Genomic DNA, 14,875 nt, shown 5'->3' on the forward strand with positions numbered 1-14,875 from the left:
TGTTGAGCACTTAGAGAGAAAGAAGCAGCGTGTCGACAGGGACCATCAAATAGAAACTGTAGCCATAAGCCCAAGGCTGAGTGTGTACAGTATATGGATGGTTGCTAACCACAAATGGCTTTTTCAGTCCTGGTTACACACACATAAATAGCCCTGTGGGCAGCAGGGAGTTTTCTGAGTAAGAGAGGGAGAGAAGAGAGCCCGCTGGTTTGAGTTGGACTAAGAAAGATCCTCAGTTCTCTGGCCTCTTCTGTCTGCAAGCTGAGCGTGTGCCCTGGGAGACTAAGAAGCCCTGCCACACTCACCTCTGGCTGCTGCTGCACCTCTCTCACCCTCACTCAGCGGCAGTGCACAGCCCACATCCTGGCTGCTAAACCGCAGTTGATTGTGGCTGCAGGCTACTGCCTCTCCGAGTGGAGGGCGTGGCCCTGCTTGACAGCACCTCCTTCCCCCACTTCCTCCAGCACTGGCTCTGCATCTCTTCCTCCAAGGCAGCTTGTGGAAACCTGTGTCCCATCCCCCATGCCCTTACGCCTCCACTCTTCTCATCTGCTGCCTTCATCTGCCTTTTAAGGTCTCTGTTTCTGTCTCACCCATTTTCTGAACTGACCATTCTGTCAGTCTCTGCCACCCTTGATGTTTTTCTCTAAGAAAAGTTAGTCAAATGATTAATTTCTGTCTGTCTGTCTGTCTCTCTCTCTCTCTCTTTTCTCTCTCTCTCTCATTATTCCCTGATGCCCTCTCCACAGAGAGCTTCAGATAATGTTCCAGCACTGTGAAAATAGGTTGTACTTGCCTTTGGGATCATGGCCGGGAATTTAGTCAAAGGTAGGGAGGACCTGAGTTGTTTCAGGAAACGAGGCATCCCAGAAAAGAGGGACAACAGTTCTTTCAGCCAAATACACTTTATTTCTGTTCTCTCTCAGCTGACAAGGAGCCTGGAGATGGAAATTATCATCCAGGGGCCAACAGTGGAGACGGGAGAGGAAACAAAGGGCTGGCTCTGGGCCAGGCTCTGTGACTTGGCCAAGACCTCTGCCAACATTTATCCAGTCTATTCCCACAGAAAGTTGCCAAAGAGAGAGCTGGAAAAATAGAAATGTAGATAAAATAGGGATGGGGCGCTTTACACACAGGAAAAAGGAGGTAACCGAAGGGAGAATTAACATCCACCAGGGAAGGAAGGAATTGGAGGTGGTGGTGAAAAACAGAAATAAATGTCCTGACAAGAATGCAGGCCAGCTGTGAGGGGGTGAGTAGCGATGATATTTCAAAGGACATTGAAACAGCAATATCCTAGGACTGGTCACCAGCAGAGAAGGCGGAAAGAGGGAGCTGGGGACAAGGCTGCAAGTGTGACTTCCATAAAAGGCAGAGGAACAATTCTGTGGAGTCCAAGAATTGCCCAGGGAACAGGGAGCAGCAGGGTGCCTGGAGGAGAGCCAGGCCTGGGCCAATGGGAGGCGGGGTCCTCAGGAGCTGTCAGATGCCTCTCTGATTCAGGCCAGAGTACAGGTCCCGCTGGCCTTTCCGGATGGGCTGGGGGTGGAATAGAGGGGGGGTGGTCAGCAGGGCAGCAGGAAGTGGTTCCTAAAAAAGGACAGTCTCTGAAGATCTAGTTTTAGTACATTAGAAAGAACTTTGGTCTGGGAGTCAGGAGGCAGGCTCACACTCTAACTTGACTTTGACTGGCAATAGACTTGATCTGGTCACCTCCTTCCGTGAGTTTCAGCTTTCCCATCACAAAAATGAAAATCTAAAGGCCCACTTCTCAGGGCCTTTGTCAGAATTAAATGAAGTCACTCATGGGAGAGTGAATACCACATGCTTGGCCAGTGCTCAGTAAGTATTTGTTGAATTTGTCCAAGTGTGATATTCAAAATATTTAACAATTGGTAGTATACACGCAGCAACCAATCAGAACAATCGTGATGGTTCTCTGCTATTAACTCTTCAGTTGCCAAAACAAGAGGCAGTCCAGTGGGGGAGAGTCTGTTAATTCTGGCACTGTGTGTTGAAGGTGGAGGAAACTTGGGGCTATTTACCAATGGAGTATTTTAATAATACAATAACTGGTATGACTGTCCTGGTGCATTCTGGTGGAACATCAGTCCTGAGTTTATCATGTTAGCATTTACATATATGGTATTTCCCATCGCCGTGTCCCAGCTAATGAATTTAAAAAAAAAAAAAAGAAGACTGAAAGAGGAGTGTCACTCTCTCCCACCACCACCACTCGTTGGTGGTGGAAGCCATGCAGACTTTGAGATAGTCTTGCTCTACCATGAAGGAGGCAAAGGCAGTCACATGGTGGGCTGTTCTGGAGACTGAGTGAGGGGCTTTGAAGCGTTTGGCAGGCCAGATGGATGGTCCCGCTTACCCCCTTCTCCCCACTCTATCCCTTGTTACCTCATAGTCTGGATTAGGAACAGGTGGTGGCCTCTCTTTGTTTTGTCCTGCAGAGGAGAGAGGGGGGAAGGGTTTGTTTCCATGCAGGAATGCCAGTGTTGTGGCAATGAGACCCAGGTGAAGGATGGCAAACCCCTTTGTTCTCTCCTCTACTTCTCTCTTTTTTCCAGCCACGTTCTCTTTTCTTTCCTTCATCACTAACACCTCCCATATTGTTCTTATCATTTTGTGACTTTCCTCAGCTTAAGGTTCTTCCACTGTTTCCTTTCTCATTGAAGAAGGGAAAAGAAAAGGCAGAAAGTAATTTCCAGAGGTCTCTCTCCCCACAGATTAGGGGTGAAATCTGATTATTCCAGAATACTGACAGGCATTTGAGGAAGCACATCCTGTTAACAAACTTTTGTATACTTTTTTAAGATGGGAAGGAGAAGAGTGACCTGTGATGTGAAAGCTTCTGTTGAGATCTTGGCAACATGGTGAATATTCTATAGAAGCTGTCTTGACCTAGCCATGGACTTGCTGCCCATCCTGGCCCAGGCTGGACATCCCCCTTGGTGGGAATGTCTTTTAACCCCACTTCATGGTCTTACCCCTGGGCCTGCCCCCAGCACCCGCTCCTCTGGTCACAGGTTTGGCCTTGGCCTTTCTGTTCTTGCTCCAGTAATACACCAGCAGCAGCAGGCCCAGAGTGACACAGATGTCGCCTATGATGATCGCGGCCACAGCCATCAGGTCCACCTCCACGCAGTTCTCACATACTTCGCGGGGGTGGGGGGATGGGGAGAAGAGGAAAATTCACCGAAAAAGGAAGACACAAATGAAGGTGATTCTCCCTTCAATACTCACATGCTGGCCATGCCAGAGCCCTCCCTTTCAATAACCACAAGCAAAGTATGGCTGTTCTGGGTAGAAGCTCTGGCATCAGACAGTCTGGGTTCCAGTTCCAGCTCCATTAGTCACCAGCTGTGAGAATTGTGAAATGTATTTTCAACTCACAAAGACTCTGTTCCCTCATCTATAAAGTGGGAATAAAATAGTACTTAACTCATATGGTTGTTGAGAGGATTACAGGAAAACAATCCATATTATTGTCTCAGATCCAGAATCCTCAAGGCATGCCAAGTGTTTGGTATAGTGCTTAAAACTTAATAAGCACTCAGAAAATGTTAGTTATCATTATTGTTTGTTATTATGCCTTAGCTTATGACATTTTATTATCGTAGCTCTGAGTCTCCTTTCTTCCTGAAGAATTTATCTCTGGATAAAGCATCAGATGAACTCATATCAGTGTGCCATCATTCTGGATATACTGTAATACAAGTGACCCAATCCTGTTCCTCGGGTTGTTTTAGATCAAGCGCTGACTGAGCTTACCCAGACATTCCCGTATTGGTATTCAATCTATGTTTCAGGAAACACTGATACTGTGTGGCCTCAGAGAGTCCCAGTACTGAGTATAGGAGAAACACAAAGATTCCAGGGGACTGTGAGTTGGGTTAGGGGAAATAATTGAGAATGCCCTTTTGAAATGGTCCTCCCTAAAGAATCTGGTAGTGCTTGTGCAGGAGACTTATATTACCTCTTGCTTTCAGGTAGAGAAAACTGCGACGGTTCTTTGATGTACTTATGTAGCAGGAATAATAACCACTGTCATCCGCTTCTGAAAAATTATCCACTGATAATAATTGCTGGCCCTCAGGACTAGCACGTACCTTTTCATCATTTTTTTCCCATATTATTTTCTCAGACCCAGAATCCTCAGGGCATGTCAACAATACCCTGGTTCCAGAGATTGAGATTTTATATGCTGGAAATGGGAGAGAAGAGAAGGGAAATTAGAAGATGAAACCAATAAGATTTCAGAAAAGACAAATTAGTAACAAAAGAACCAACCAAATGCAGAAAGTCCTCTGTCATGCAGGTCTTAGATTTTCTTGTCAAAAGGGAATTCTGCTGGATAGAGGGTATGAAAGGGAGACTAAAGAACCTTTTGAAGGTGCCTTCAGAGTTTAGGCATGGACATGGGAACTTGGGAAGGGGAGGCTAGAAGTAAAGAGAAACCTATAAAAGTCCCTATTTGGAAGGTTTCTAAAATGGGAGTTGGAAATATGATGTTGGGAGGACCTCAGTTCTTGGGGTTGATCTCTCTCAATCAATTTCTTCTCTTCTATCCACACTGACCTGCGTCCTCAGATACCGCATGCATAAAAGACTGATAAACTTACTTTTCAGTATATATGCAAATTCACTTGAAAATGGAAAAAATGAAAGAATGGCAAGAAAATAACCTTGGTTTAAATTTAAATTGTAGGTAAAATTTTTAAGTAGGACTGGACACAATCTCCAAGAATTCCCAGAGGTCCCATCCTTTAGGGCCTTAAAGGGGAGATACGAGTGTGTAGTTAGCCCATGAGGTAAGGTTATAGATACAACTCAGATACATCAAACTGAGAATATACCAGCATGTGCTTCTTGATCTAGATCCACTGAAGCTCAGAAAGCCTTCAAATCCTAAAGCTGAAAAAGTCCTAGAAGTCTTCAAGCTTATCTTCTTGCATTAGCAACAATCATATTCCAGACAGATTTGAAAGGGTCTTCTCAGAGATAGAGACCTTCACATTTTTGAATCGCTGATTCCTGGGCTTACCCATTTTTCATTAATCAGGAGTTCTTTGTTATAACCAACAGAATCTCTCATAATAAAGATCAAACATCTTTCTTCTTATTCTGCACCATTTTTCTGTTATTGCCCTTAAATTATGTGATGCGCAATACACGTTTTAAGTGAATGGTTATTCCAATAAAAGAGGGCTTTATTTTAAATATCCCTGAGTATAATCAACTTTCAATTATTTTTGTTAGAGGGAAGAACTATTGGAGTGGACAACTGAAATCCATTAATAGCACTTGGGGATCCAGCCACAGTCCCCATAGCAGGCAAATTTGCCCCAGGAATGTGGGGCTGGGGTGTATCCTCATTTCCTGGAAGACTTGTGGCAGGGACACTGGGCAGCACTAGGCAATGTTTGAGCCTGGGTGTGACAGCTGCAAGAGAGGAGAAGTGGTGGTGCTCAGAGATAGCCCTCTCTTTGTTGGCAGTGTTTGCTACAGTATGCTGCTGGGGAAAGGTCCCTGGACTGAGTCAGAAGCCCTGTGTTTGAATTCCAGATCTGCCTTAGGCTTTGTGACCAAGCGCAAGACATATAAATTCTTTGAGCCTCAGTTTCTTCATCTGGAAAATGGAGATAAAACATCTATCTCACAGGGTATCTGTGAGAATTACATGGATGATGAAGGTGAAAATGGACGGAGCACAGCAGATGCTCAAGAAAAAAATGTTAGTTACTTTCTTCCTTTCCTTCTTAGGTCCTGCTACAACGGAGAACAGAACTGAGTTCTGACCCAGTTGCTCAGGCAGCTCTCCGGCTGAGATCACACAGAATGTAAGCAAGTCATTCTGTCTTGCTAATAATTGGGAATTGAGTATAATGACAACAGATAGTTGGCATGTGGTTCTGAATGTGTGTTCAAATGTTGCTCCAGAGGCTTATTTGCTGCATCCTCGTTCATGCATTCAAGCCACATACCCTATACAAAATCTCACATCACATATGAAATGCAAGCAAATGAAAACCATTGGCACTTTCAACTTAATTTAGCAGCCTCAATTTTTTTTTTTCTTTTGGATAGTTAAAACTCACTATTCCCTATGATCTCTGTTGTTTACCTCTTGTTTGTTACAGCCAGAACTATCTCTAGACTTAGGAAGAAGAGGCAAAGGAGAAGATGGTAGAGACCCTTTCATTGGTCTCTGTGGAAGTTCGGTGGGAGGTCTAGAGAAAGCTCCCCTCATAAATACAAACAAAGCTGGGCTGAATTCATGACAAGAAAAGAAAGCATATCTTACCTTTTTGCTCCCAAGCATCAACTAGAAATTAAATAATAAGAAAAAGAGAGTTAGTAAATGTTGTGAGTGCTGAAATTCTAAGCAGAAAAAGTGCTGTGGTCGTGCCTGACCATTTCGGAACATCTAAAGTCCTTCGCAAACACTGCTGGATCACAGTCAATCCTGTAGCCCAGATGATATTATTTTGACTTAGAAATAATTTTTCAGCACTGATATTTTTTAGAAATGTTAAATATACTAGAAATCATAAATACAATAATTTAAAAGTAAACAGACATTTCACTCTGCTTAGTGTGTTTGTTTGAAAAAGAAATGTAAAGAAAATTGTTTACAACTTTTATTGGTACAAATTTAGTAGCAGAGCTTAGACTTACACATGCTCATCCAAGGACCTAGATATTTATGCTGAGAAATAGGATGTATGCTCATAAAGATGTTACATACATCTGGAGACAGTGTTTCATAATGGTTAAGAAAATGAGCCTCAGTATCAGCTGCATCTGCATTTATATTTATCTCTGTGATTGGACTATTTATTTATTTTCTAATGTTGGTTTTCTTATCTGTAGAATAGGGATGGTCGAGTTAGAAGAGGAAATTCAGGTAAAATATTCAGGGCAATACCTAGAACATACATGTTAATAAACTTTAATGCTTATTATCTAGTCTGCATGCTTCCTACATAATAATAGCTAAAATTTACCTACTGCCTTCTATATGCCAGATAATGTTCTAAGTGAGTTACTCATTCAACCCTCATATCAATACTACAAGTTAAGTATCATTATTACTTCAATTTTACACATGATGATGCTGTGGCACAGAGAAGTTAAATAAATTATTCAAAGAAAATCAGCAAGTAAGAGTCCAGCCAGGATTCAGATACGGCTGTATAACTTCAGAGTTGGACCCTTAACCTCAGACTACACAGCCTTGCCTCCTCTGCCTAAAATCTTCTTCCCTAAAATACAAACTCAGCCTTTAAAACTCAGCTCAAGAATCTCCTGCTCTGGGGAGCCTTTCCCAACTACTCTCTGCAGAGTTGACCACTTCACTCTTTATGTTTTATTTTACTCTGTATCTACCCATATCACATTATATTATCAATTATTTATGTCTCACACAAGACCAACTTCTTGAAGGGAGGGAATTAGTGATGCATTCATGTGTATGATCATTTTTTCATTCAAAAAGTGTACATTTACTCTGTGCCAGGCACTGGGCCAGGTAAATGAGACACTGTTTCTGCCTTTAATGAGCTCATGATTTACACAAAAACTTGTGGTGGCTCCAACTCTCTTCCCTGAATGTATGCTCAGGGATACATATTACTCTCAGCTATAATTAGACATGACAGTTAGCAACAAACAAACAAACATAGGCACATCCCATACATATTCTATTGCAAGATACTTGTATTTTCCCTCTATTAGTTCTGGTTCTCAGTGTTTGGTGTGGTGATTGTCCTCTACGACCATTTTGTTCCACACTTGAAAAGAGGTTGTATAGAACAAAAATCCTCTTACCAGCAACTTCATTGTCTGAAAAAGAAATGATAAAAAATCATTAGAAATACTTCTATCAGCTACTAAGATCAGATCTTGCTCCCATGAGTTAGGACTCTTCCTTCCTTTAAAAAACAATGGATCTTCAAATTCCCATAGCTGTACATGAAAAGCAATTTTGAGCCATACGTCCTTAAACAACTGATGGCTATTTAGAAAAATGGATTCTAAGTAATCATATACAGAGAATGCCAAAAAAATGTATACACATTTCAAGAAAGGAAAACTCTATTAAAATTATACTACTCAATATATACCAATAATAAAAGATGAATACAAATCACGTGTGACTTCTGCAGTTACAAGAGGTGCTCAGAGTGGTTCCCATCAGCGTCCAGACACTTCTGATTACAGCAAACTATTGCTTGAGCAACGTTGACCAAAGTGCCCACTTGTATACAATTTTTTGGCACCCTCGGTGTACATATATATATATACATATATATGTATATATATGTATATGTATATATATATATATATATATATATATACTACAGAAGGTGTAAAAAAAGTATACGCACTTTAAGAAAAGAAAAAACTGTATTAAAATTCTGCTGAATATATATATATATATATATATATATATATATATATATATATGCCTTAAACTTAACCATGTTATATGTCAATTATATCTCGATAAAGCTAGAAAAAACAGGTCTACACTGGGGATCAATCAAATGATAACCAAAAATTAACTCTAAATGGCAATATCTGGCAGAAGAGGGGACTTATCCTGAAGCATATCAGTGCTTTTGCCAATAATGTAACATTAAACATGCTGCATGGTAAAAAAAAAAAAAAAATCCCAACTATACTACATATTAGGCAGTGCAACAGAGTAGAGCCTGGCAGCATGACCACTTTTAAATACAAAATTGGTTTACTCAGTTTGGAGGAGCTGATTGAATAGAAAGACTTCCAATATTGGGACACTCTTGACTCCACTGCTATGATTGAGAAATTAAGTCCTGGCCAGGTACACCCATATGCATGTACACACATGAACACACATGCACACACACACTCAGAGTATTTGGACATGTAGTTCTGAATGTGTGTTCAAATGCTGCTCCAGAGGCTTATTTGCTGCATCCCCATTCATGCATCCAAAGCACATACCCTCTACAAAATCTCACATGAAATGTGAAATGCAAGCAAATGAAAACCATTGGCACTTTCAACTTAATTTAGCAGCCTCAATTTTTTTTATTTTGAATAGTTAAGACTCATTATTTCCTATGATCTGTGTTGTTTACCTCTTGTTTGTTACAGCCAGAACTATCTCTAGACTTAGGAAGAAGAGGCAAAGGAGAAGATGGTAGAGACCCTTTCATTGGTCTCTGTGGAAGTTCGGTGGGAGGTCTAGAGAAAGCTCCCCTCATAAATACAAACAAAGCTGGGCTGAATTCATGACAAGAAAAGAAAGCATATCTTACCTTCTTGCCCCCAAGCACCAACTAGAAATTAAATAATAAGAAAAAGAGAGTTAGTAAATGTTGTGAGTGCTGAAATTCTAAGCAGAAAAAGTGCTGGGGTCTTGTCTGACCATTTCGGAACATCTAAAGTCCTTCGCAAACACTGCTGGATCACAGTCAATCCTGTAGCCCAGATGATTGACACATGCTGCTGAGTATTATTAACCAGGGATGAATTTGGGATGAAACAGAGCAAGCAAGCTTCTTCCAGCATTAAACATGAACACGCAATATTTGACAAACAGAAGTTAGAAATGTTTGGGGCTGCTTTTTGGGTGACTAGAGAAATAGAAAAAGAATTTTGCAGCCACCCCTCCATTTTGAAAATTGGTCTCTGACTGTGGAAGAAAAACAAGCTCTTGGTTACACACAAACATTGAGATTTTTGTTCCATCTCTGGCTCCTGTTTTCTGGTTGATGGTTCAGTTTTTCCATTTGTTTTGTGTGTGAGATAGAGATGAAAATATTTGAAACTCTGATTACTCATCAGCTATAGCCTGTGCACTGAAGAGCCTCATCACATTTCCACTGGGCCCTTCAGATCCCCTCACTCAGCAATAACTAGGATTACAACGACCAGTTTTCCTGAATTTGTCTGAAAGTTTTCTGTATACCTGGCCCTCTCTTTTACCAATAGCCTTTACACTGGGTGACACATATCTCCCCACACCCCATACCCAAAGCAGACTAGGAACATTCTCATGAGGCCAAATCGCTGGAGATGCTTGGGTCTTTGATTCTTTGATATTCGTATTCTCTCTCTCTCTCTCTCTCTCTCTCTGAAAAACATAGTTATACTATAGGGCCTCTAAGAAAATGCCTGATTACTTTCTGCAGGAGGCACACCTTGACACTCGAAATGTTTTCCTTGGACCAGTAGCAAACTAATAAGCCTGAGAGATTATTAAAAATACAGAATCGCAATCTCTAATCCAGGCCTGTTGTAGCAGAAGCTACAGTTTAACAAGATCCCCAGGTGATTTGTGTGTACATTCAAGCTTGAGAAACCCAAGATGAAGCAGGAAGTGCAGACATGGCTGTGGTTCTGAGATCGGTGCCTTAGCTGTGATAGCATTTTTTAGGTCTCTGAAGTAAAACCATTGTGAGCCATTTTGCTCCCTGTAGTTTAGTCATTAAGAGTAAAGTTCTTGTACACAGACAGTTCTGATTTCCTACATCAGCTTTAGCACTTACTGTATGGTTTTAAACAAGTCATTTAAATTCTTTGAGTATCAATTTCTTCTTCTATAAAATAGGGGATGTGATGTTTACCTTCCAACGTGGAGGTAAGATTTAAATTAGTTAACACATGTAAAGAATTTTTTTACATGGTATCTGGAACTCAATAAATGGTAACTTAAAAAAAAATCTATCTTACATGAGATATGGAAATGCTCTTGGTTATTTATCAATTTATATTTCACTTTGCTTCATAAAGAACTAAACTAATTGAAAGCTATTGATTAACTGAAAAGGACTGAAATTATAAAGTGTTTTATTATCTCAGATACAAAGTTTGCCATACCCTGTGCAGAGTCTGGGTTCAACTACGTAGTCTCCTCACAACAAGGTGCTATGCTTACTTTGCTTTTATAATCTCTTTTGTGTTAGTTCTTAAGGGCTGGGTAGTTCCTTAAGACAGAACAAGCTCATTCTTGAAGGCATAGAGACAACTTTGTTTTCAGTAGATATGATCATCCCAACTGCTTTTCTTTGGCTGTTTCCTGAAAGATCTCCCAGGTGCCTGGGGCACGCGTCTCCATTAGCCTCCAACCCTAGTTCCCTATGCTAACATTACACAGTTCCTTACATCTTTCTAGTACATGAGGCCCCTTGGTACCACTGGGCAGCACCAGGTTAGGCTGTGAGCCTTCCCATGGTCTGGAGAAACACCACCCTTTTTCATTTCATCCTACTCACCTGATAAGAGGCAGAGTCCCAGAACTCTCCAGAGATTTCCTGACTGCATCCTTCTCTCACTGGACACTTACTCTAGCTAAGATGGCGGAGGCCAGTTGGCTTATTACTTCTGAAAAAGAAACCAAAGGACTTTTTCAAAATCCCGCTGAAGATGAAGACCCTAGGGCCATTGTTCCCAATGCTGGGATTAAAAAAGCGGCTTTGTGAGAGGGAGACTCACCATTTTCCGAAGCAGGCACCTAAGGCTGGGAGGGGAAGCGGGTTTCTGAACCCCACACAGGAAGTGTGGAGGGGCCTCTGGGCCTGCAGGTTTCTACGTCACTTGGAAACGTTTAACGCAGAGGCAACCACCTGGGTTGGCTGGGGAGAGTTGGGCCCCATATCTTCCCATATGACAGACAAGAAGATTGGCAGAAACTGAAGCTACAATGAGAAATACCTGTAGTTCAGCCGCCCAGGCTTTGCACAGGGCACCTCCACATTTGGGGCTTCATTCTCTCTCTCTTTTTAAAATTAAATTTACTGGGGTGACAATGGTTAGTAAAATTATGTAGGTTTCAAGTGTACAATTCTATAATACATCATCTATATATCACATTGTGTGTTCAAGACCCAGAGTCAGTTCTCTTTCCATTACCATATATTTGTGGACTCTGTTCTCAGATACCTCTCCCCCCAAACTAGCTGTGGCAGGAAGAGAGGGGAGCACCGAATAGTTGTTTTCTTTATAGTGTACCAGGCTTGGAGCAGCAAGGTGCAGCTGTCTTATTAACACAAGCTGTTGGCTTGGAAATATATGTTGGCTTAAAACCATGAGATGCCATTTTTTTTTTGGCCTGTAATATTTATAAAAATATTTAAAAACACAGTATTCAATGTTGGAAAGGGTAAAGAGTGACAGTCTCAAAGCCTGCTGACATGAGTGTAAACTGATACAGCCTGTCTTTATTTTTAAGCATGCATTAATCAGATGCCTACTCTGTGCCAGGCACTGTGTTAAGGGCTTTACCAACATATCTCATTTAATCCTCAAAACAACTGTGGGGACAGAGCCAGGAGTGCAATTTCCAGGCTCTCGGCCTCACGTGGAAAGGTGCTGGTTCAGGTAGTAAATGGCCATCAACTGTGTTTGGATGGTCATCAGCTGTGTAGTTGGCCGTCAGCTGTAACCAATGAGCCATTGGCCACTAGTATAACTGCTGTGGCTACACTAGCAGCAAATGGGGGCTAGCAAGAAGATGGTGGCTGAGCTAGCAAGCGTGGATTGCAGTTAGCATGGCAGATTGCAGCTAGCAAGTGGGGTCGGTCGGTTGGCAAAAAAGTGGACAGCAGGTTGCACGTCGTGTGAATCCAGCCTCCAGTGAGAATATAGTGGTGTGACTCCCCTACCTATGGCTCCGAGGGTGTTCCTTTTTGGCCTCACCATGTCCTGCATTCTTATGTGGGGAGCGGGAGCTGAGACCCCGCAGGCCGCCCCGCACGACAACAACCCTTTAAGATAGGTATTATTTTTATCTCCATTTTATACCTGAGCAAACTGAGGCTCAGAAAAGTTACCTCATTTTTCACAGAGTTGGAATCCTAGAAAGCATTTTGACAAGATTCATTGATTTAGTACGCATTTAATGTCTACTACACTGCAGTCTGTGTAGGTGCTAGTGATACAACAGTAACATGATAGACGGTCCTCGTGAAGGGTGAAGGAAATGTGGGTAGTAAACAGAGTTTTTCAGGAGATTGATGCCGAGAAAGAGGTAATACAGGTGGTGTGGGAACGATAAAAGGGGACTAATGTAGTCCAGTGGGTAGAGGAGGTCTCCCTGAGAAGGTGACATCTAAACTGAAATATGATGGATGAATAGGAGTGAGCCAGGTGGAGGGGAGGACAAGTAAAATATTACAGACCAGACAGAGGGAGAAGCATGTTTAGAGCTCAGAGATTGAAGAGAGGCTCATTCAAGAAACTACAGATATATATATATATAGATATATATATATCTGTAGTTTCTTGAATATATATATATATGTATATATATATATATATATATATATATATATATATATATATATATATATGTCACAGGATGTGGAGTGCAGCATAGGGAATACAGTCCATGGAATTGTAACAGCTATATACGATGTTAGAGTGGTAGTAGATTAGGGGAGGGTGGGTATCACTTTGTGAGGAGTACAAATGTCTATTGCATTGTTTTGTACACCTGAAACCAATAAAAAATAAAATAAAATTATAGTCCTGAACCGAAAAAAAAAAAAGGAAGCATGTAATATGCTGAAAAGAGCAGTGACTAAGTCCAGGAGACCTAGCTTTCTATCTGATCTTGGGTAGGTTATCTGAGTCTCATTTCTTACATGCCAAAGAAAAATAACACTTATTCTAATGTTTTTATATATAATATCTATGCCACAAATATAGCACCGTATGGTTTAGGTAAAAAAAACAAAAAACAAAAAAACCTGGAAGTCCAGAAAGGCAGGTAACTGAGAGTGAGGGGGAATGGCAAAAAAAATAAAAAATAAAAAATAAAAAAAAAAAGGGACAGGAAACTTAGGGGCCAGATGGGGTGGAATTTACAAGCCTTGTTAAAGATTCTTAAGGATTATTGTAAGGCCAATGGAAAGCAATTGAAAGGTTTAAAATGGAAGTAACAGTATAAAATTCCTTAAAACATTTTAAATGAAAAAGTTAATTATGGAAATAATATATGCACATGTTAAAAAGAACAAAGATCACAGAAAAGTATATAAAGAGGGTGCCAAAAAAATGTACACACATTTTAAGAAAGGAAAAAGTTATATTAAAATTATGCAGATGCTAACCACTTTGAGCACCTCTTGTAATTGTGGAAGTCAAACATGACTTGTATTCATATTTTGTTTTTGGTACGTATTGAGTATTACAATTTTAATACAGTTTTTTTCCTTCTTAAAATGAGTATACATTTTTTTGGCACCCTCTGTATGGAACAACAGTCCCCTGCCCAACCTTGCCTCAGCCCTATTCCTCTTCCTAGAGAAAACCACTTTGAACTTTGTAAACGTTTCTTCTGGTGGTTACTTTCTTATCTCTAAATATGCACTGTCATCATTCGAGTTCTCTGGGAAACAAACTTTGAGATGAAGATTTGTGTGCAGGCGGCTCCCTGAGGGAGTGCTGGAACAGCACCTGTAAGGAGAGGAAGCAGGACTGGGCAGAGGGAGAAGGTGAACTACAATGAGGTAGCAACAGAGACCTCAGCCAATCCCATGGAGTGTTCTCATGAGGGCTGGGACTACCCTTCAGTATGGTCCTCAATTAAGGAAGATCATCTAGTCTTCCATGTCAGCTGTTCCCAGGGAGGGAGTGTGAATTTGGGGGAGGCAGCTGCTTTACTGAGGACAATTCCTGGGAAAAGGCTCAGCTGTGACCCTCAGGGACACAATCCTAGCAGGTGTGGGAGTGAGTAGTCCTCAAGGGTGGATGTGGGTCAGAGAACACAGCACACACAGTTTACCCTTGTACTGCTCTAATTGCTATATGATAATTTCACCCCATTCTTTTTTTTTTTTTTTTTTTAAAGATTTTTATTGGGGAAGGG

At 41.2% G+C, this 14,875-nt stretch overlaps 1 protein-coding gene across 2 annotated transcripts in view; it reads right to left on the reverse strand.

Annotated features, from left to right (window-relative positions):
- Positions 1-886: 886 nt before the first annotated feature.
- CD3E (CD3 epsilon subunit of T-cell receptor complex) overlaps positions 887-14,875 on the reverse strand; it is a 67,202-nt gene continuing 53,213 nt past the window's right edge. The window contains exons 1-9 of one of the 2 annotated variants that reach the window (XM_019716280.3): positions 11,500-11,644; positions 11,280-11,388; positions 9,321-9,341; positions 7,843-7,857; positions 6,317-6,337; positions 3,989-4,216; positions 3,000-3,167; positions 2,410-2,456; positions 887-1,539 (exon numbers count right to left, since the gene is read on the reverse strand). In XM_019716280.3, the coding sequence (XP_019571839.3) occupies positions 1,483-1,539; positions 2,410-2,456; positions 3,000-3,167; positions 3,989-4,216; positions 6,317-6,337; positions 7,843-7,857; positions 9,321-9,341; positions 11,280-11,328 (606 nt within the window). In that variant the 5' untranslated portion in view covers positions 11,329-11,388; positions 11,500-11,644 and the 3' untranslated portion in view covers positions 887-1,482. Of the gene's footprint in view, positions 1,540-2,409; positions 2,457-2,999; positions 3,168-3,988; positions 4,217-6,316; positions 6,338-7,842; positions 7,858-9,320; positions 9,342-11,279; positions 11,389-11,499; positions 11,645-14,875 lie in introns of those variants that run through there. The other variant, XM_019716281.3, reaches the window with a different exon arrangement.

The sequence above is a fragment of the Rhinolophus sinicus genome, chromosome 14 (assembly GCF_057876585.1).
Source record: "Rhinolophus sinicus isolate RSI-liver-muscle chromosome 14, RSI-T2T, whole genome shotgun sequence".
In the NCBI taxonomy this organism is placed as follows: Eukaryota; Metazoa; Chordata; class Mammalia; order Chiroptera; family Rhinolophidae; genus Rhinolophus; species Rhinolophus sinicus.